The following is a 21,680-nucleotide window of genomic DNA, read 5'->3' on the forward strand; positions in this document are numbered from 1 at the left end:
CACACCACCTGTTCTTTCCTTTTTACTGAAGTGTAGTTTCCTGTAAATTTAAGATTCTTTTTTCCAAGAATCTTGCATGTCAGTACACGAAGTATGAGACCATCTACTCAGAAACTGTCATTCAGGGTATGTGGCTAGATGACTTTGGTGAATTTAGCTGTGTTTCTACAGCCTCCAGCATTGGAGAGCTTTGTCACGGCACAGATTACCCAAAATTAGCCAGCTCTTGCTGTCAGAGAGGGATTAGAACAGCACTAAGGGGCACAAAAGTAGAACTGACAACTTGACTATTTTTCCCTGGGTTCTGAAGGAAGTGGCTGCTCAGAGGCTCTACCTCTGTTGCAACAAGCACCAGTCCTTAAAATGGAATTAACTTCCTACTCAGGCACTCTGTTAGGGCCACAGCTGTTCATGCACATGCAGAGCACAAAAATATTCCTGCTGTTTTTGCAGACTGGGGTGTAGCTCTAGAAGACAGGAAGATAAACACTGACCCAGATTAAAGAACTGGTCAGGCTGTTCGCCCAGGATGGTAGTCTCTGTTCCTTCCCTAGACAGTCTAAATGCTGGACAAAGGGGTTCAGTATCTATAGGTGCAGTCACCCTAAGGATTCCCTAATTTTTCAGCATCAGCACCCCCTTTACTATGTTTCATCTAGGAACCCAAGTTTTGAGAGAATCATTCTAACATTTCTCAAGGAGTTTTTAAGCATTGGCATGTGATAACTAGCCATTGTTAACTCAACACACAGAAAGCCACAGTACCCTGTGCAGCTTTACTGAGGAAAATCAGTTTATGTTGGGCTTTTGTAAATAATGAAAATAAGCCCCAGGTCCCCATAATTACCTTTGTGGATCTTCAGGGGCCTGGAGAACCTGGGTTGTAAACCAATGGCTTCTATGTTCAGCTGAGAGAAAGGACAGCAGGGACAAGAAACTGCAACTAGAACCTGCTTGTACTGAGAAACTTCAGTTGTCCCTTAGTCATACAGAGCTGACGTTTATTATGTTTATTCATGATCTGACTGTGCCCAGTGGACAGCACATCTCTGGGAACCTCCCAGAGCCTGGGGATCTGGGCTGTGGTCACAGACCATGCAGAAGGCTTCACTGGAGTTGGGAGGCTGAGGGCCTTCCCTGGGCTCTTCTACTGATAGGGAAGGATGAGAGGCTGCGAGCATCACCATTTCTTAGTAAGTTAGGGATTTCTCCTGTGCTTCCTCTGTGCCCTGTAAGAAAGGAAAGCAGCAGTGAACTGGGCAACAGCAGCTCTACCCACATGCTGAAAAAGAATTCCAGAGTGGCTCTGGCGTTGAGAGAACATTGGATTATTCATTCGTACATTTACCGAGCATTCAGCAGAGACCAGGCACTGAGGGCCCAAAGGTAAGGTATACACATTAAAAACATATTCCCTGCCAGCAAGCAGCTCATAGCCTAGTAGTGTTTGTGAGTGTCTGTGTGCTTAAGCATATAATGCTGAGTGTCACAGGAGGTACAGGTGAGTCAGGGCAGATCGGTCACTTTTAAATAAAATAATGAGAGAAGATTTCATCAAAGATAGGAACAACTGGTAGAAGGGAGACAGAGCAGTGAGAAACTGCCTTCAAATTGGGAGGAACAAGGAGCCGCTGCTTGGGAGTGGCTAAGAATGTGGGTAATTCAAGAAATTGTGAATACCAGGGACAGGTGTGTGGCTCAGAATATGGAAGATGAGGCTGGACTAACAGGTGTGACCAGATCCTAGCAAGCCTTGAATGCCAGACACAGGAGTCAGGGTGTCCTTATCTACAACAGTACGGTAGCCAAGCAGCACATATTAGAGCACTGGAAGTCAGCACAGGAAAGCTGGCTGGGCTGGGCTCGGCACGGGGAAGGTTTGTGAGCAGAGTATGAACCATGCTGTAGGGCCTGCGTATGGGCTGTCCCGATGCAGAGCTGGGTAACCAGAGCTGACTGGTGAGGACATGCAGTTTCTAAATTTCATGGTGGAGCTGCTGAAATAAGGCTGTTTGTGGTGGGTGTGTAAGATGGGTGGGTTGAGAGAATATGGGTACATAAAGGGCAAATGAAAAGGCTGTCTGGGATCTGACCTAGTTGGAAGAGACACAGAGAGTTTTAAGTCAGTAAAATAACTTCCCTCATCAAATGTAGAGAAAAGGCAAAAGAAAATCATGAGCCACCAAGTGAGTCAATTAATTAAAGGTCTGCGCTTCTGCTTCGAGTGTCCAGATGCTGCTACCAGGCCAAACCACCACAGTTCAGATGCCGCATCCACACCCCCCTTCCTGCTCCTGGTCCATTCAGGGTAAAGCAAGTCTTACCTGTTAGTCATCGTCGTCATCATCCTCTGGGACAAAAATGTCATGCTCCTCCAGTAGAGCAGCAAAGTTCTTGCTAATGAGTGTCCCAACATAGAGAAAGGGGATCACAATGGAGAACACACGGAGAAGGCCGAAGGACATCTGTAAGAGTCAGCCAGGGCGGGAGCTCCAGAGCCACTCTGGGGGAACCAGGGGAGGCCTGGCCCTCTCGGGGGCATTCCCTCCTGACCCCAGACAATCATAAGCAACTTGATTTTAAAGTTCTTTGAAAAATTCAGAGCAAGAATGATTAGAAGAAGACATAAAGGTGATTTTATGGTCATCAAAGTGTTTACTGGAAAAAAATGTATAAGGCAGTCTAGACATCTAAAACTGAGGGCACAGCCTGGCAGTTAGATACTGATGGGTAAGAAAGTTTTAAGAGCTAGACTGGAAATGGAGTTCAGCTCTGCTTGAAGACAACAGTAAATACATGAAATATGGTATATGTACAAAAAGGTATATGTACAGTGAAGGGATGTTCTTAATAGTTCTTTAATAGGTTCCTGGTGCCTGAAAAATTTGATTTCACATTAAATTTTAGAAACGTGTGTTTTGAAAAGTGAGCATGCCTCTACATTAAAAGACCAGCTACTTGGATGAATTAGGGGAGTTTAAGTAAAATTAACCATTTCCTCTCATTTTTCCTATGGAATTTAAAAATACTTTTTTTCACCTGTGCCTTTTTTTAAGGCGGCTCTTCCCCAACATGGATCCTGCTTCTTGCTGTGAGATAACCCTGATCTCACTTGTCTTCTGAGGTAACATTAGCCTGACTAGCTTTAAAAGTACTTTTGTAACTCCTACACAGCTCTGGAGTCAAAGAACTAACTTGCTTTGGTATGGAGACTGTTTCCATTTTACTAGAAAAACGCAGTTACTGAGAGTATGTGACAGCATTCAGTAGGGGAAAAAACAGGACCTGGTGGGGATTTTAAGCCAGGAAACCTGGAATCCTAACTCAGCAGCAAGCTTTGGACACAGTCTTCACCACTCCTTTACCACCCGATTCTCACTTCATTTGTAGAGAGTGATTGTAACTGATTCCCTGCACACTTTCAGGGCTGAAAATCACATGAATTAAATACTAGGTCAAAACTCAGAAAAAGATAAGGCCTGTCTCACGTCGTACCCTTTATAAAGTTCTTTCACAATTTGTTTTGTATCCCATCGATTTTACGAGATGAACAGAGAGGTCTATATTGTTTGCATAAAGCCGAGTCTCTTGTCTTCGGAGATCTAGGACACAGCGCTCCTTAGAATAAACTAGTGCTGCCAACCCCAATCTTTATCTCCCCAATCTTTATCTCTACGCAGCCAGCTCAACACTCCAAACCGACCGTTTCCTCCCACCTGTCAAAATTAGTAGCGGTATTAGCGAAAAACTGTCCTTGATCCGTCTCCCGGTCTAAGGCAGTCGTCTGATTGGCCTTTGTTCCTATCAATCAGCGTCGACCCGCGCACATTCCCCACAATGATTGGCCTCGGCCCCTTCGCCCCGCCTCCAGGCAGACACTCACTTTCACCGGTTTGGGCAAAATGGCGCCGCTGCGAGTAACGATGACTGACCTCGACGGTACCAAACTCCGACCTGAGCTGCCCCGTCCAGCGGAGACATCGCCACCTGCCTTCAAACTCGGCCCGCTCCAGAAAACCCTGGACCGGACAGGCGCCACTGCCAGCCAGCGAGCCACTCCAGACGCCATATTCCAGCTCCGCCCCTAGCCCGGGCACCCCGACCGAATCGGGTGAAGCCCTCAGGAAGAACGCTGCCCCAAGTCTCGCGAGGCTTTCGTGAGCTGACGAGAGGCCTCGCCCTCACACTTGCGCAGAGTCTAGTTCCTGTTCCGAAAGAGGTATTTGTCACCGCCCCGACGTGATGGCGTCACGAGGACGATGCCGACGCCCCAGTACTAGCCTCTTACTGGCGCTGTGGGCCCGTTGAATGCGGTCGTCCGTGTTAGGCCTTCACATTTGTGTTACTGTCTCCGAACCCAGGATAGCCACAGTTTAGCAGAGCAGTAGATTTTAAAATGAAAAGTCATTTAATTGAACCTCAAACAACTGTATTTTTCTTTTAACACTAAAAAATATAATTCAAATTTATTAGTTATACAACTTGATTTTGGAATTTTATTTCATGCCCAGGCATGTTATATATAGCCATACGGAAACTATATCTGAAAAGGGGGAAATGAGAGCTTTCACACAAACTGTCCAGGTGATTGAAATAAACTTGAACTAAAAAAGTAAAGAAAAAACTTAGTTTTAATTGTATAAAAAACACTAACAATAAGAAAGATAACAAAAACTTACAGTTTCTATGTATAAGACAAGGTTCAGTGGGCTGTGGGGCTCCCTCATAGGGCGGGGAAGTTGGCCCCTCCTCCTGGGAAACCAGCAGGGTAGGGATGGGTCCTGTATCCTGGCTGGCATCTGAGCCTCCTGGGTTTAAGAGGCTCTGACTCGCAGCCTCCAGCCGTGGTCAGGCTGCCCAAGGCCCCAGCCAATAATAAAGAGAGGCCAGGAAGGAGCAACCTGTGTGTATCAAGGAAGACGGAGTGTGTGTCCAAACTATCTTCCAGGCATTGCCACCACATCCCTAGGGTGTCAGGCTAGTCTGGCCAGCCAGTGCCTCCCAGAGTAAGCAAAGAAAACACTTGGTGCCGTGCTGGTGAGAGGAGCAATGAGAGGGTCTTGGCAGCTGGACACAGGGAAACAAGCAGGACTGTGAACGAGTTCCTGGGGGGTTTCGGGATTAGGAACACCTTTTGGGGAGCCTGGTCAGGAAAGAAGAGTTTATCACAGGGTGTCAGAAATCCTGTGCCCAAGCTCCTGGAATGCCCAGGACTGAAAAAAACAGAAGTAAGAATCTGGCTTTCCCAGTGAGTCATGCTGTCTCCCCACATCTTCAGCTTCCCACCTGACGGCTCCAGGAGCTGGCTGCTGAGGACAGAATACAGGAAGGATTTCTGTTGGCATATAAAAGCTAACGGCCCCTCTTGGGGCAGTGACCAGCACCCACTGTTGACAGAGCAGCCAAGGAGAGAGGACGGGGGCCCAACACTCTCTGAGCAGAATAAATCTCTCTTTATTGGCTGAGGGCTTTCTCCCTTCAAAGGGCCCTAAACTGAAGACTTGGGGTCCCATGACCAGTCTTCCCACCACTCAGTCAGAGCTGGGCCCCAGAAACCCCCATGAGACAATAAATATTTTTATTAACATTTTCTGACAATGTTAGTCCCTCAAGACAACATTGCAGCCAACTTCTGGTATTTAAATCTACACAAGACTCTCCATTTTGGAAATTGTGTTTGTAGAGTCTGATGTGCAGGTGAAAGGCAGGATGACCAGTGGCCATGTAATATGCCCCACTTCCTCTGTTTCATTAGTATACCCTGAGAGGGGGCAGCCCAGTGCAGTCAGGAGACTTGGCTCTCACTCTGGTTGCTGAGGAAGCCACCTCTCCTCTCTGGGCCTCAGGAAATAAAGGGTTAGAAGTAATGATTCCTCTGTCCCCTACGGGCATGAGGGTGGATCTGAACCTGAAGAAGGCCTAAAATTCAGGAAAGAGAGAAACCCTCTAAAAATAAAAGCATCCTTAGGAATGAGTAAACATTTAAGTCCTGAAAAAGCACTGGCCTTGGTGTCTGACCAGCAGAATAAGGGCAGAATCAGAAGGGCCCAGACTCAGGGCCTATCCTGTTCCTGACATTCTGGCTGTCTGTCATGGACCCTCTGCAGCCACCTCCGTCTCAGCTCCATGATCTCCTGGCCGTATCGATTATGCAGGGTAGCAAAGCAGGAGGTCTCAGGGGTCACAGGGCTCTGCCACCTGCCTGGAAAGCTGGCAGGGCCATGCAAGTCCCCCTCGGGCAAGCCCCACCATGGTGACCTGCTGCCCCCTTCTTCCATCAAGCCCTTGGGGCTGCAATCTCTGGGCGGGGAGCGGCCATTCTCCAGGCCCAAAGACCAGTGATCAGGAGCCTGGGGCTTACAGCGGTTGGTAACAGTCTTCCAAGATGAGCGGCGATGCAAAGCCAGGCTCTGACGGGCATCACGCAACTGACTTTCCAGCTCACGTACCAGCAGGCGCATGTAGCCAAAGCTTGCCCTGGACAGTGCCTTCACCCAGGCCTCCTGGGCCTCTGGACCATCTGCTGCAAGCAGGAATGGGCGCACACCAGGGGCGTCAAAGCGGATGGCAAAGGCAAACTCTTCAGGCACAGGAGCCTCAGCCAGCTCCACTGTGCAACCCTCCAGCACCACCAGGCTCAGTGGTGCCCGGCTCTCTTGACTCTCAAAGGAGAACAGCAGGTTGCCCTTGAGGACAAACCAGCACCTTCGGCCAGTACCACTGGGGGTGGGTGGAGTCCCTGGCCCCCTCCAAGTGCGTAGGAAGCCTGTGTAGTCTGCTGGGGAGTCGCTCAGTGCATAGTGGGCCACACTCCTCTCATTCAGCTTCATGGCTCTGATAAGAACTGTGAGGTGAGAGAGGTGACCAAGGATCAGAGGGGGCAGCCCCTGTCCCCCTATGGGGAAAAGAGTTTGGCTCTGGAGGACCCTGGGCCCTAGCCCTGTTGCCTTTACTCACTTGTTTTGTGCCCTGAGTGCTCAGTATCTTCATCTGTGAAATGGGCTAGCCTCCCCCTGCCTTTTCTCTCAACGGGTTGTTGTGAGGGTCATGCAAAAAAACTGTACATCAGAGGACTCAGAGAAAAGGAAAATGTGACTGTATCAGATTGGAAGTATGGCAGGACTTTGACATTATAAGATCCAAAGAAAAATCCATCAGCTGAGCTGAAATGGATCCCAAACCCATAGAAACCATTTGTTTACATAAGCCCCTAGTCTGGAGGCCCCTTAGGTCCAACACTGAGGCCAAACCTCTAGGGTTTCTGTGACCCTCCTGGGCTCCTGCTGGCCTCTCTTTGTTAATGGCACAGTTGTCCTTTAGTAAGAATCTGCAGCCTTCAGGGTCGATGGGGCAGAGAAGGGCAGGCCTGTCTCATTTCTCCAGACAGTGGGGAGTCAGATGGGGACCTGCTCAGTGAACAAGAATGTGATACAAGCACAGTGCAGTTGAGTAGGAGCAGTCTCAACCTCAGCCACTGAATATTGGCATCCCATGGATCCTAAGTGGTACCTAATTCAACTGTCCTCCTGACTCATGGAAAATTGAGGCCCAGAGCAGTGAAGGGAAACTACCCAAAGTCACATGACCAGTGAGAAGCAGAGCTTGGTCTCCTGATTCCCTCACAATTTCTGGGGGCAAGTCTTGGGAATGATCCGCTTACCAGCAGAGCCCACTGGGCTGGGGCAAGGGCCTCTCGTGTCTGGTCACACCACTCAGCACTTTGACCACGTGGTTCCCAGAGTACCTGCAAAACAATTCTCAAACCTAGTCAACCCATCCTGAAAGATGTGAACTCCTACTCAGCCTTTGGGGCCCACTGAAACCACGACCTCCTCCAGGAAGACTTCCCTGACCACTGAAGTCCCCTCACCCATTTAGGCCAGGCATTTATGAACAGTTTAAGGGGCTGGGTCCTGTTGTCTTGACTTTCACTCTTCATACCTCAGCTCTCTACTCACTAAGGCCAAGTCAGAGTTAAGCACCCTCATAGCTTCCTGTTTTTCCCTTCTATCACTTGTTTATTTGTGGGCTTTAAGTCACCTAATATATTATATATAATATGCAATAATATAAGAATATGTAATATATGTTACATAATATAGTATAATACATATAGTAATATACAATATACAATATATGTGTACATAGTATCACATATACACACACATATATCTATTTAGATATATCACTATATCTAAAGTGGTCCTAATCACCAAGGTGACCCAACCAGCAGCCCCCTCACTTCTGCTTTCATTTCCTTCATCCCCCAGGGACCTTCCTTGTGCTTACAGTGCTGTGCAGACCCGGAATGTCTAGGGCGGGATTCGGCTTGGCAGTTGGAATAGCCTCTGTTATCCAGCCGGGTGCAGGAAGAGACGCTCAGGAAGTATTTGTTGAAAGAACTGGGAATACGACGATGGGCAAAACCAAGTCCCTCCCTCCTAGAGCCTACATTCCAGCTGTGGGGACACACTCTGAACAAAGACAAATAATAACAAATGACTTTAAAAATTAATGAGATAATAACTAACTTAAGGACCAGTCCTGCAGAGGCCGGTGGACATCAACGAGCAGGGGCCGGGGTTGGGGGAGAGGAGGTCAGAGCCGAGGAATGAATGGCCTTACCGCCGGCCCACCCAGCCCCGGCGTGGAGAGGGGTCCGGAGGCCGCGGAGCGGTGCTCCAGCCCCCGCGCGTGCCTGCGGAAGGGGGCCCCCCCCCGCCCCGCCTCGCACTCCTGGGAGGGAATCGCACATCCGGCGGGAGGCCGATGCACCACGTCTCTCCGGATCTTTTGTTAGAGGAGCGGCAGGCCCCTGCCCTGCTGTTGCCCTGAAACAGGGGTCGCCTCACCCGGGACTCGGAGGGCAGCTTCCGCCTCAGTTTCCCCATCCGCTAGGTGGGGCTCTCCTGCCAAGTCCCCGCGAGCCACGCCTTCCCCGGGGCCGCCGCCTGCCGAGCCCGTCAGGAACTCTCACCTCCGCGCAGCCGAGCGCGCCAAAACCAGGAGGCCGGCCCGGCGGGGTACAGTCGTCTCCCGGGGTGTTCCCGGCTCCAAACGCGCGCCACCGCCGGACCGCGAGTGTGTCTGCGCGAGCCGGGAGACCCCCGCCCCTTCCCACCCACCGCTCACCGGGCTGTCCGCTAATCTGCCCCTTGATCCACGCGGTAGGGAAACTGAGGCCCGAGAGGCCGGGACCTGCCTGAGCCACAGAGCCGGTCAGTGGCGGGCGGCCTCGAACCCAGGGCCCTGCCCCAGGCGGCCCGTGCGCTTCGGACCCAGCCCAATGCCAGAACTTGGAGTCCTCTTCTCCCCTCCAGCCCCCCTTTCCCCGCCCGGCCCACTTCTCCAGGGCCAAGCCTGGGACAGCCTCGGCCCGGCACCTCCTCTGGGCGGGCTCTTATCCAGCCCGCGAGGCCCGCTTAACTTCCAGCAGCCACCCGGCCCCTGGAAGCGGCGGGATCTCTACTTCTGGGGAGTATCCATTTCTGCTCCCGCGGACCTGCAACGCCAGGCTCTGCCCCGAGGCTGTCCACGGTGAAAGTCGCAGGAGCGCACAACTGAAGGCAGGAGGCTGGGGTTTGAGCTCAGAATATGTGACCATGAGGGGCTGGTTCCGCCTCAGACCTTCGGCCCTTGCAGTTCCTGCAACCCGCCACGCTCCTCCTCCTCACCCATACCCTTCAGCTCTGTCTCCTCAGGCTCCTTCACCTCCCTTAGGTCCTAGCTCAAAAGATCCCTCCCTGACCGTGGGTGGTAAAGTAGCTCACCCTCAAGTCTAGCACATTCCTGGGTTGCATTTTCATTATAGCAATAACTACTCTAGAAACTTCCCTACACTCCTGCTTTTATTTCCTGTTATATGTCTCCCTCACAAAATTTTATTCAGTGAATAATAGAAACTATCACAAATGTGTTTAAGTAGTAGTAAGTGGTGTGGAAAATATAGAACAGAGACAGGAGATTAGGAATTGCAGGAACGGGAGTTTGCAATTTTAAATAGAATGGCCAAGGTAGGCCTCACTGAGAAAGTGACACTTGAGAAATACTTGAAGGAAACACTTGAAGGAAATGGGGCCAGACATGCCAAACTTTGGACGAACAGCATTCCAGGAAGAGGGAACAGCTAGGGAATGGCCCTGAGGCCTTTTGTGTTTGAGGAAATCCAAGGAGGCCAGTGTGGCAGGGAGGCAGGGAGGACGAGAAGACCAGTAGGAGATGGGATCAGAAATGTGGTATAAATCTGCCAGGGCTGTTACTCCAGACCGAGATGAACAGCCACCACAGGTGCTTGAGCAAGGAGTGACTCGAGCTATGTTTTAAAGGATTACTCTGGCTACCGCGGAGAGAATAAATGTAGGTGGAAGCAGATAGGTCAGGGAGGCTGCCGTAATAATCCAGACAAGATGTGCTGGGGCTGGGAGAGTAGTGAGAGGTGGCCAGACTCAGGATAGGTTTGAAGGAGAGTGAGTGAAAGGTTTACGAGTGGATGTGGGACTGAGGGAAAGAGGTAGCATGAAAGACTCTAAGGTTTTGGCTTGAGCACCTGGAGGGTGAGTCGTCATTACCTGAGATATGGAAGATACCAGGTGTTCAATGTGGGAGGCAGTTATGCTTGAGAAGCCTGACGGGCAACCAAGTGGAGGTGCTGAGGATAAAGATTTGGCACCTAACACTTGCTCAAGAAATATTAGAGAAATGAAAGACGGAAGGGATAAGCCTGGGCGAGCAAAACCGGTGGCCGGAGTGTCAGGTAGGGGCGGGGAGAGTCTTCTGGCTTTGCAAAAGCTGTGTCCTCCACCTGGTTTGCTTTCCTCTCACCCATACTCCTTGTAGTGCCTGTTCACCTTCAACTGCCGTTTCTGAGCGGCTTGCTACATGCCACGATTCAGGGAATTCTCTCCCTTTTCTTAACTAAGCTCCTAGCAAGTATTCGCGCTACAGCTGCTAACTGAGCGTCTACGCTGTGCCAGGCACTATCCTCGCGTTCAGCAACCTCTCGGAGGTGAAAGGACTAGTCTTGTTAGGAATCGCGATAGACACTAGCAGGTCTTCCGGTCCCTAACCCAACCCCTGCTCCTCCGGAATCCTGAGCGCGCAGGCAGATGTCAAGGGAGGCGGGGCTTTGGGGGCGTGACACGACGCTGCTCGGGGGATTCTGATAGGTTCTGTCGGGGAAGGTTGGCCGCCACCAGGCCCCGCCCCCCATGGAACGTAGACGACGAGTCAGGTGACTGCCGCACTCCGCTGCTCCGCAGGCAGAAACCCGCGGCAGTTCTGAGCTCGTCAGAAGGGATCTCCCCCGGTCGGTAAAAGAGTTCACTCAGGTGAGTTCGGGGTCGGAGTAGGTCCTCGCCCTGGGATGCTGGGCCTGCGGTTCTTAGGGCCCGGGGGCGGCAGTCAGACCCCATGGGCGTCCACAACCTGTGTTGGCTTGGTGACGGCTTGGTGCCTCGGTTCTTTATGGGCGTCCTCGAGACGATCAATGGCCCCGGCCGGGCGGAGGCCACCCTTGGCGCTCGGGGTTTCCAACTGCGGAGGGTGTGGGTGTCTAATGCCGAAGACACCTCGTTAGTATTTCTGAAGGAAGAAGCCAGGGTCCGGGAAGTGACAGCTGCTGTAGGGGCTGGGAGCTGTGGGAGCTTGGGGACCTAGTGTGCAATCCACGAACCAAGGTTAAGAGCGGCAGGGCTAGGCAGGCAGTAGTGACCCCAGTGCTTTTCTAACGTTCCTTAGCTTCCAAAGCCCAACGTACAACACTGGCATAAGGAGAGCAGATCTGGTCGAGTCGCTGAGACGCTGAGCAGAGAGTAATGTTGCTGAAGACAGGTACATACACGGGTCGGAGGGTGGCTTTGGGAGGGTAGGTGACCAGTTGGGGGTGGGGGCTATCTGGAGGAAGTTCCAGCCCTGTGGTGTCTGGGCCTTCTTCCCTGATGTAAGTGGGGAGACATGTTCCTCTTATCCTTGGAGTTGGGCAGAGAAAGGAGGAGCTGCTCCCCACCTAGGAATCAGTTCTCCAAAGGGGCTTCCTCCTTTCCCATCCCCTTCTCTGTGAAAGTGCAGAGGCCGTATCTTATGTGCCATCACCATGATGTGCTAAGAGCAGCCCTGTAAAGCTGGTACAGTGACTCCATCTTACAGATAATGCAACAGGCCCGAGAGGGAAGGAGCTCACTCAGGTGAGCTGTTTAGGTGCAGGTCCAACCTGGCCGACCCCTTAACCCTTCTGAGGCCTCTTGGAAGTCTGTAGTAAAGCCCTGGCTGGGACTCAAGAGACCTGGAATTTGGCAGGAGAGTACTCTCAAGTAGTTCTGTGCAAATGGTCATGGGGTCAGGGGACGAAAAAGGATATGACCGCAGGTGTTAGTTTTTGCTGATTCCAGCACTGCAGTGACAATAGCAAGTGAGGACCCAGGCCTCAAACACAGTGCCCTGTCCCAGGCACCATCTGCCCACTCGCTGCACTGCATGAGACAGCAGTTGCAGGAAGAGCCAATTCCACGTTAAGCCCGAGCCCAGTTCCCCTAATGTGCAGGCTGGCAACCTCTGTAGGACTGAACAGCATACGGATGGGGTGCAGTGAGAGCTGGGGTTATGCGAGCCACTCAAAGTCATCCCTCTAACCCCCCTACAGTGCTCTTGCTGGCTTTGGTGAGCCAGGTGCTAGTGCTGGAGAATGGGCTCCTGCGAAAGCCTCCCATGGGCTGGCTGGCCTGGGAACGCTTCCGCTGCAACACTGACTGTGATGAGGACCCAAAGAACTGCATCAGGTGAGTAAGGTCTGAGCCGCCTGACAGACCTTGCCCAGGGCTCTGCTGAGTGTAGTAAGGAGTGGAGGGTCAACTAGAAAAGAAGACAGAGTCAGATGCCCCTTCCCATCCCAGACAGAAGGCAGCCAGAGGTAACTTTTGAGCCATCTGACAGCCTCATTACCTGCTTTGGAGTATTACTCTCTGGGAGTATAAGGCCTGTAGGGCAAGGACCTTGTGATGGACACAGCTCTTGAGATAATTTATAATCAAAACTGGAGGTTATCGAACCTGAGCTAACTGATAAGGCCAAGCTAGACTTGCCATCCCCTTTTCCCTGAAAGTGCAGAGACCGTATCTTATCAACATGTGCTAAGAACAGCCCTGTAAAGTTGGTACAGTAACTCCATCTTACAGATAATGAAACTGAGGCCTGAGAGAAAGAGCTCACCCAGGTGAGCTGGCTAGGTGCAGGTCCAACCTGGCTGACCCCTAGTCCCTTCCGAGGTTTCTCGGAGGTCTGTGGTAGAGCCCTGGGTTCTAAGCCTTGCAGCTAACTGGTAAGGCCAAGCTAGACCTACACATTTTCCCTGGCCCAGACCTGCCCCTTTGTTTTGGAGGCCAGGTCATTCCTTCACTCTATGCTGCTTATGGCTTGTGACACGATCCCTGGTATTATTATATTTGTTACCTGGTTAAGTTCAGCTGACAGCAAGGCCAGGGTTCTCATAGTTTGGATTCACATGCAAAGCAGCCAAGAAATCTGAAAAGCTCTGAGGAACAGGGTGGGAGTTAGGGCCCCCTTCATACCCACTGAGCTGCCCCATTCTCTGTCCCTTGCCAGTGAGCGGCTCTTCTTGGAGATGGCTGACCGGCTGGCACAGGATGGATGGAGGGACCTGGGCTACATATATCTTAACATCGATGACTGCTGGATTGGTGGGCGTGATGCCACGGGCCACCTGGTGCCTGATCCCAAGCGCTTCCCTCATGGCATTGCCTTCCTAGCTGACTACGTGAGCCGCACATCAACCCTGCCCTTTGGCCAATGGCCACCCCACCCTGCATAGGGCTCATTTCCACAATCCCTGCTTGAGAACTCACAGTCTAGTGGGGGACAGATAAGTGAACAGCTAGTTTGGCCCATTGTGGTGGGTGAGAGCCAGAAAGGGCATATTATCCAGCCTGGGAGTTCAGGAAGTTTGTCCAGAAGAGGCAGTTCTTGAACTGATACAAGAGAGAGATGACATCAAAACAGAGGAGATAGCAGAGGCAAAGGCCTAGAGGTCAGAAACAGCATGGGAGGTGTTTTGTTGGAAGGAGGGGAAGGAACATAGTTGGCAGAGGCCAGGCCAGCAGGGTGAGACCCTTTCCTGTGGGCAGTGGGGAGCCATTGAAGGTTTTAATGGGGCCTGGTCAGATGTCCCTGTGAGGCTTCTCCCTGAGGGTGTTAACTGACCCCACTGTGTCCTCAACCCCCCAATAGGCTCACTCCCTGGGCCTGAAGCTGGGCATCTATGAGGACATGGGCAACTTCACCTGCATGGGTTACCCAGGTATCACACTGGACAAGGTGGTCCAGGATGCTCAAACCTTCGCCGACTGGAAGGTGGACATGCTGAAGTTGGATGGCTGCTTCTCAACCTCCGAGGAACGGGCCAAGGGTGGGTCCTATATCTAACCAGGAGCCATCAGGTAGACAGAGGGGTGCCCGTGGAAAGGCCCACAGGTGCCCACCTGGCTGAGCTTGTCTGTCTGTGTGGCCCCTAGGGGGAAGTGTTTCCCAGTTCCCCTCAACCAGGAGTTGGAGGGATCTTGGCTCCCAGGTTCCCTAAAGGTTGGCACCATGCCCCATCCAGGAAAGGTTTGCAACTGTGGATACAGGGGGCTGCATTGCCTCTTTGGAGTCTCAGTTTCCTCAATTTGGTGGCAGAAGGTTTGGGCTGAGGCCCTAGATTTCCTCCTGTGCCTCCTCAGTCCTAAAACATGGGTGTTTGACTGCTCCAGGGTACCCCAGGATGGCTGCTGCCCTGAATGCCACAGGCCGCCCCATTGCCTTATCCTGCAGTTGGCCAGCCTATGAAGGGGGCCTCCCTCCCAAGGTAAGCCATTCCCTGCACCCGCCTGGTAGTGCTTCCCACATCCAGGCCTCCTCGGCTCCTGTGCAGTCGGGCTGCTCTTGGCAGTTGCCCATGTGCTGATTGATAGGTTTATGAGAGGGTCCCAAGTACCCCGGAGGGGCCTGAGCCAGCCCTGAGCCTTGAGAGAGGAGTCAGGTAGATTGAAGGGATGGGCATCTGTTGCATGGGAACCATGTGTCATCTGCCAACACACACCACCCAGCAGTCAGAGTCCTGGGTTGTACTGAGCGGGCCAGGAGATCCAGAAGGCTGCTGGGGCCAGGCAGGTGGAGCAGAGCCTCTGAAAGGCCTTGTGGGCACCTCACCAGGGGCCCCTCAGCACCAAGGACACTAGGAAGGGTGGGATCAGACTTGCACACTTGAGGAGGAAAGCTGACAGATGGCAGGAACTCTGAGAGAACACAGGGTGGGTGTGCAGTCGGGAAGGTTGTGGGCACACCAGCCTGGATCGTACCCTGACCTTGGCCCCGGCTGGCATGACAGGGCAGGGAGGCTTCTGGCACCAGCACACATGGAAGGGAGGCCCGGGCAGCCCCAGAACAGGGCCGTTCTCTCTGAGGCCTTCCTCACCCTGATCAATTTCAAGGCCTGTTCTCTTCCCTTCCCCACCCTCTGTGTCTCCTGCTGAGGCTCCCCAGCTCCTGGGTGGGCCTCTGGATGGCAGATGACTGGTGTTGGAGTCTGCCTTCCTTCACATCCAGGTGAACTACAGTCTGCTGGCAGACATCTGCAACCTCTGGCGCAACTACGATGACATCCAGGACTCCTGGAGCAGCGTGCTGTCCGTCCTGGACTGGTTTGTGCGCTACCAGGACATACTGCAGCCTGTGGCAGGCCCTGGGCACTGGAACGACCCAGACATGGTACTAGTACCAAGGGGGGGCCCCCTGCCCATGACGGACCTGCTCCCACCGCCCTGTGCTTTCTTCCTGAATACCTTCTGCCAGGTTCTAGATTAGTGTCTCTGAAATGTGTCCTTGAACCAGCTACATTATACTTGCCCTGGGAACTTCTTTACAATTCTGTTCCCAGGGTCCCACCCCCACTTTGTGGATCAGAATGTTCGGGGAGGGTCTGAATGCCCATTGTTAACAATCTTCCCAGGCAATTCCGATAATAGTTACAAATACCTAGGCCAGAATGGGGAGGCACCAGCAGAAACAGCAGTCGGTCTGCTTGACAGTTCTAGCTCCAGCTCTGCTACTTATCTTGGGCAAGCAACTGAATTTTTTTCTGGCTCAGTTCTTCAATTGGAAAATGAGAAAAATAATAGTAGTAGCTACCTTAGGGTTAAATGGATGACCCTATAAAATGTTTGGCAGAGTTCGGCACATATATAATGCTTAAATTGGTATCATTAAGTACATAATTACGTGTAAGCAATGATCTCTTGTGTCTCTTCTGTGGATTGAATCCCCATTGGTCCAGTTCTCTGTGCTTATGGCACGTGGGTGGATAGCGGCAGGAGTAGCGACTCTATCCAGGTCTGGTTTCCCACCCCTTCTACCCGGCTGTATTTCTTGACTTGCATGTTCCAGTTTATAAATGCTTTTTGGCAGCAGGATCCCACTGGATTGTCTGAAGAACCTGGGGTATAGCCAGGGCTGATTACCACCCCCGTATTCTTGGTGAAGGCTGAGGCTTAGATGGGAAGTGACTTGACTCATACCAAGGCCACACTGCTAGGGAATGGTGTTCATGGAACTAGGCCCCACCGGTGGCCATCCTCTCCCATCTCTGACTTGCCTCAGCTACAAGTTTAGGTTTGGTCCCCATACCCACCTCCCTGAAGAGGGCACAGCTGACTGCTTCTCTCTTCTACCCCCAGCTGCTAATTGGGAACTTTGGCCTCAGCTTTGAGCAAGCCCGAGCCCAGATGGCCCTATGGACAGTGCTGGCAGCTCCCCTCTTCATGTCCACTGACCTGCGTACGATCTCTGCCCAGAACATGGACATTCTGCAGAATCCACTCATGATCAAAATCAACCAGGATCCCTTAGGCATCCAAGGACGCAGAGTTCTCAAGGAGGTGTGGAGAGGAAGGGGACGGGAGGCTGAGGGACTGGGCTTCCCCTAGAACAAGGCTGCAAGCCTAAAGGTCATGGTGGAGGGTGGAGGGCTGGGCTTGGGTCTGAACTCTGCTCAGCAGCCCCTCCTTGTTGCATTCAGCCAAGGACTACTGGGAGCTGCTCTCACTGTCCCCCACTTGCCCGGGTGAGAGCAGGGCCAGAGCAAGACAGCTCATATGATTTGGGTAAAGGAGACATCACCACACAAGTGTACATGGGAAAGGTGAGGCCCCTCGGCTGCGAAGTACAGGACTTCTGCACACGTCTGTGATGTCCAGCAGAGAACTAGGGCTTCCCTCCAGAGTCGAGGAGTTGTTGAAGACAAGGATCACAACTCTTCCGAGTGCTATCATTTGCTATGTATACCTACTGGGAGCCAGGCATTCTAGCTAAATTTTCTCAGAAGGTAAATACTCCCTCCGTTTTACAGATGAGTAAACAGACTTGAAGAGTCTAAGTAACTTTAGCCCAAGGTCACACAATTGGTAAGTGGCACTTGACTCCAAGTGTTGCCTCGAAGCTTGTGCTCTGCACAGATCCTTGCCTCTCGAGTAAAAACAAAGCTGTACAACTATAGAAAACACCTGTAGGACTAGTGGTGCCCCGAGGAGCTGACTCATCTTTGCCAGAGGAGCGGCTGCTGAAGCCAGGCCCGGGGCTATGGAGGATAAGGGCTCACCCCGCTGGCCACTTAGGGCAGAGTTCATCGTTCCCAGTGGCGGTGCCCTCTCCAGTTCCAGCAGCTTCCACGTGTGCCCCTCCTGTGACCCTGTCAGCTCTCTGAGGCAGGACCTCATGAAGCATTTGTCTGTGTCCTAACATGGGGCCTGGCACAGAGTAAGTGTTGGGGAGCATGAGCTGAGTCAGGGAAGGAAGGAAGGGAAGTGGAGTTTAGTAAGGGTGCTGGAGGGCTGTGGGATGCCCCCAGGCTTCTGCCTGACAAGGAATTACGGTCTCGGGGGACCTATACCTCAAGGGAGGGCTGGGAATGGGACTTCAGGGCCTGCCTGAGCAGGGACCCAAGCCAGTAGCCATCTCGTGTGCCCAGGAGAGGTCTCACATTGAAGTGTTCGTGCGGCCCCTGGCCAACGAGGCCTGCGCCATAGTCTTCTTCAGCCGCAGGACCGATCTGCCTTATCACTACCGCTGTTCCCTCGCCAAGCTGCACCTCCACAGCTCCAACACGTATGAGGTGAGTGCTCTGCTCAGGGCTTCGGGCTTCCCTGGAAGGGTGTTGCTGGGTGGTCCTCTCACACATGGCCTTCCTAAGCTGTGGGCCTCCGGGCCTCTGGCCAGCGCCCGTGGGGCAGCTGCAGGCACTGAGGGTGGTGGCTGGGGGTGTTCTCTGCACTGCTGCTTTCACGCAACACACACGGAACTACTGCACTGGTGAGTCCCGTACTTTGAGGTGGTGTGCTGCCCCTCACTGGTCAGCCCTTGCTGGCATTTCCTTCGGGTTCTCTATGGGCTGGGGCTTTTGCCACTGCCTACTTGGGGGCATCTGTTGGCTTTGCTAGTAGAGGGATGAGAGATTCAGGGCTCCCACTTCTGTAGGATACACTGAAGGCCAACACAAGCCCAAATCCAGGCTTTTACATGCTCTGAGGGGGTCTCAGTGCAGCCATTCTTACAGTGGCATTGGTGATGTTCCTCCCCTGCAGGCCCAGAACGTCTACACGGGTGATGTCATCAGTGGCCTCCAAGATAAAACCACCTTCACAGTGATCATCAACCCTTCGGGGGTGGTGATGTGGTACCTGTATCCCATCAGTAAGCTGGGGCTGCCCCAGCAATGAGGAGCTGGGACATGTGACAGGCTCTGCTGGCACCACTGAGCCCAGCCCATGGAGTTCCCATGGGCTGAGGGCCAGTAGGGGGGGTTCTCTGCTACCCAGGCTGCTCAGCTACTTGACCCCATCAGACCCAAAGTGCAATCTCAGGGCCTGGTTCCATGCCCTGCTCAAACGTGAACCCTCTTGGAAACTTGTCTTGGGGCCATTTCCTGTGGCCTTTCTGGCTTCTACCTCATCTGCATGGCCCCACAGATATTAACCGAAGAACCCCACGAGCCTCCTGAGGCCCCACAGGCAAGAACGCTGATACCTGTCAAGACACCAGTCTCTTATCTCTTTTGTTGACTCAGAAATCGGGATTTGTTTAATTCTTATAATTCGGAATGACCTCTTTGTCATGAATTGTGTGATTGTCTTTCCTGCCTGGAGAAGGCCTTGCTGGCTGACACCTCCTAGAAGTAACCTTTGTTCCCTCAGGTTACCAATAAAGCTGTTCTTTAGTCAGATAGTTGTAATATGGACCTGGGGTCACAGGCACCTTCAGTTAGGGACTCTGTGTGGCAGTACACAGGGTCCTGGTTTCAAATTTGGCTTCACATTGAAGATGTGTGGCAACTTCTAGCCCTTTGTTTTCCAAGGTGACGTGCAGATTTATTTCCTAGACATTCCAGACTTGCCTCTCACTAGGGAGCCATTCTTGTTCTGCCCAAAACGGTGGTGGTGGTAAGAACACAGCGGGGCAGAGTAGTGATGTCCTCAGATCCTCTTTGTCTTGTGCTCCCCTTCCCCATTCTGTTCAGATGTTACAGGGTCTACTGGCCACTGGCCACTATACTCGCCAGCCCCCCTGCTGCACAGTGAAAAGCCCTGATGTGCTAAGGAACTTTGTGTTACTGTCTTGGGCACCATTCAGCTCTTCTCCCCGTGATGACAGCTTCACTCACTGGGACTGTGGCTGCGTGTGTGTCAGGGGGTCAGCTCTGCCATCCTCCCTCAGGGGCCCTACAGCTTGTCTTTGCCAAACTGTCCCCACCAGCTCCTCCTTTAGTTACTCCTCTCCTACGCAGGCTGCAGAGCAGGTTCGCATCCCCCAGATGGGTCCAAAGACAAGTCCAGGGGATTTTTGTGTCTTGAAATATATTTCCTGTTTCTCCTCCTGGGTGAAGTCAAAGAATGGCAGGTTTTGACTGCCTTTCTTTGGCTCCCATTTATCACACCCTTTCCCTACAGCTGAGGCCACAGGGCACCTGTCTTCCCTGGTGACTCTTCTCCCCGTTTGTAAAGCAAAGCAGGCTAGGTAGGTTTCCCTTGGGCCTTGAATATGGGAGCGCCCAGTGCCCCGGGCCTTGGCTGGCCTGGCCTGTGGAAACTCTTGTGGGTGGATCTCTCACACACTCACCCTCAGGATGTGAAGTCCTTGTATTTAGAATATGGTGTAAAGAATATGGTGCCATTTATATTACTGGAGCTTCACTGACTTAGTCCAGAGTCATCAGAGAAACCTCCCTTTTTCCAGTGATAGTCTTGAGACTATGGGCCCCTCAGGAGGACAGGACTTGCCTCATCCCAGGCCTCCGCCCTTGGAGGCCCATCACCCTGTGCAAACATAGCTCCAGCTTTGGGTCTTGGTCATAGCGCTGTTCAAGTCAAATAGAATGGTCTCAGGACAGAGCACTTTATTTTGCCAGTCCCAGGAAAGAAGTCTTTCCCACTACCCTGGGAGGGGGTTGAGTATAGTGGTTTAGACCATGGAATCAGGAGCTGCAGCTAGGAATCAGCCTGGACTTGGCAGTCAGTCCAGACCCAGAGACGGTTACATGTCTTTACTTGCAATATAACTTGTCCCTTTATCACGGGGGTGCCTGATTGATTCTTTCTCTCTAGCTTTCGGTCTCTCACCACCCACACCCTACCTGTCTTCTACCTAAGGTCAGTCAGGGACTCAATTTTTTTTCCCAGTTCAAGGCAGTCTTGTTTGGACCCAAGGGTCTCCTTCCTCTTTTTAAAAACATTATAGAAAATTTTCAAGCACAAAAATAAAATTGGAAGTGAACCTCCATGTACCCATCACCCAGTTCCAACAACTATCAACATGTGCCATTATTTCCTATCTCTCTTCCCACACCTCCTCCTCCTGCATGTGAGCTGAAGCATTTGGAAGCAAAGCAAAGCAAACTCTAAATGCCACTATGTAACAGATGGGATGGATATATATTATACCTATATCTTACACATATATCCTAAATGCAATTTTCCTATCAGAATAAAAATTTTAATAATCTGCTAACAAGTCTGCTCAGTTTTTATCAATTGCCTCAAAAAATAGCTCTTTGTAGTTTGTTCAGATCAGAATCCAAGCCAGGGATCAACAAAAGTAACCCAGTAAGAACCATCAAAAGTTTGCTCCCTCCATAAAAGCAATGAAAAAACTGCCACATATTATCAGAATCAACTTTCTCACAACCCTGGAAATTAACCAAAGGCTTGCAGCAACCCAGAAAACATTCAGTTAAGAAACAGTAGGATCTTGGAAAGAACAGCAAGCTTTATAGTGTTTTTAACTTACCCTAGTACCATATCTTGAATCAGCTGTTTTAAATATGTTCAAAGAGCTAAAGAAAAACATGTCCAAATAACTAAAGGAAAGAATATACAAGAATGATGTCTCGCCAAATAGGGAATATCAGTAAAGAGACAGGATTTATAGACAGTAACTAAAAAGAGTTGGAAAGTACAATAACTGAGATAAATTCACTAGAGGGCCCTCATCAGCAGATATGACCAGGCAGAAGAAATCAGCAAACTTGAAGATAAGTCCATCAAAATTAATATTCTGAGGACTAGGAAGAAGAATGAAGAAAAGTCAACAGAGGCTCAGGCACATATGGGACACCATGCAGTATACAAACATATATAAGGACAGAG

The 21,680-nt window shown here is 51.6% G+C and overlaps 3 protein-coding genes across 13 annotated transcripts; 1 reads left to right on the forward strand and 2 right to left on the reverse strand.

Moving 5' to 3' along the window:
* Positions 1-984: 984 nt before the first annotated feature.
* On the reverse strand, positions 985-4,134 carry SMDT1 (single-pass membrane protein with aspartate rich tail 1). The gene is made up of 3 exons (XM_036931357.2): positions 3,884-4,134; positions 2,325-2,465; positions 985-1,229 (listed from the first exon to the last, which is right to left on the reverse strand). The coding sequence occupies exons 1-2, from the start codon at positions 4,067-4,069 to the stop codon at positions 2,328-2,330; spliced, it is 324 nt and encodes a 107-aa protein (XP_036787252.2). The 5' UTR covers positions 4,070-4,134; the 3' UTR covers positions 985-1,229; positions 2,325-2,327.
* Positions 4,135-4,613: 479 nt separating this feature from the next.
* Positions 4,614-9,724, reverse strand: PHETA2 (PH domain containing endocytic trafficking adaptor 2). Of its 11 annotated transcripts, none has more exons than XM_036931349.2 (4): positions 9,503-9,724; positions 8,290-8,474; positions 7,661-7,744; positions 4,614-6,844 (listed from the first exon to the last, which is right to left on the reverse strand). In XM_036931349.2, exon 4 carries the CDS (start codon positions 6,828-6,830, stop codon positions 6,054-6,056), a length of 777 nt encoding a protein of 258 aa, XP_036787244.2. In that variant the 5' UTR covers positions 6,831-6,844; positions 7,661-7,744; positions 8,290-8,474; positions 9,503-9,724; the 3' UTR covers positions 4,614-6,053. The 11 variants fall into 11 exon arrangements, 10 of the variants coding, with proteins under 10 accessions (XP_036787244.2, XP_036787247.2, XP_036787242.2 ...); XM_036931352.2 differs by lacking the exon at positions 9,503-9,724 and adding an exon at positions 9,384-9,495; XM_036931347.2 differs by lacking the exon at positions 9,503-9,724 and adding an exon at positions 9,133-9,368.
* A 1,520-nt stretch (positions 9,725-11,244) lies between these two features.
* On the forward strand, positions 11,245-21,045 carry NAGA (alpha-N-acetylgalactosaminidase). The gene is made up of 10 exons (XM_036931344.2): positions 11,245-11,327; positions 11,737-11,829; positions 12,638-12,773; positions 13,597-13,768; positions 14,239-14,416; positions 14,760-14,854; positions 15,595-15,756; positions 16,722-16,922; positions 18,011-18,154; positions 18,624-21,045. The coding sequence occupies exons 2-10, from the start codon at positions 11,814-11,816 to the stop codon at positions 18,756-18,758; spliced, it is 1,239 nt and encodes a 412-aa protein (XP_036787239.2). The 5' UTR covers positions 11,245-11,327; positions 11,737-11,813; the 3' UTR covers positions 18,759-21,045.
* The last annotated feature ends 635 nt before the right edge of the window (positions 21,046-21,680 follow it).

The sequence above is a fragment of the Manis pentadactyla genome, chromosome 10, assembly GCF_030020395.1.
Source record: "Manis pentadactyla isolate mManPen7 chromosome 10, mManPen7.hap1, whole genome shotgun sequence".
Classification (NCBI taxonomy): Eukaryota; Metazoa; Chordata; class Mammalia; order Pholidota; family Manidae; genus Manis; species Manis pentadactyla.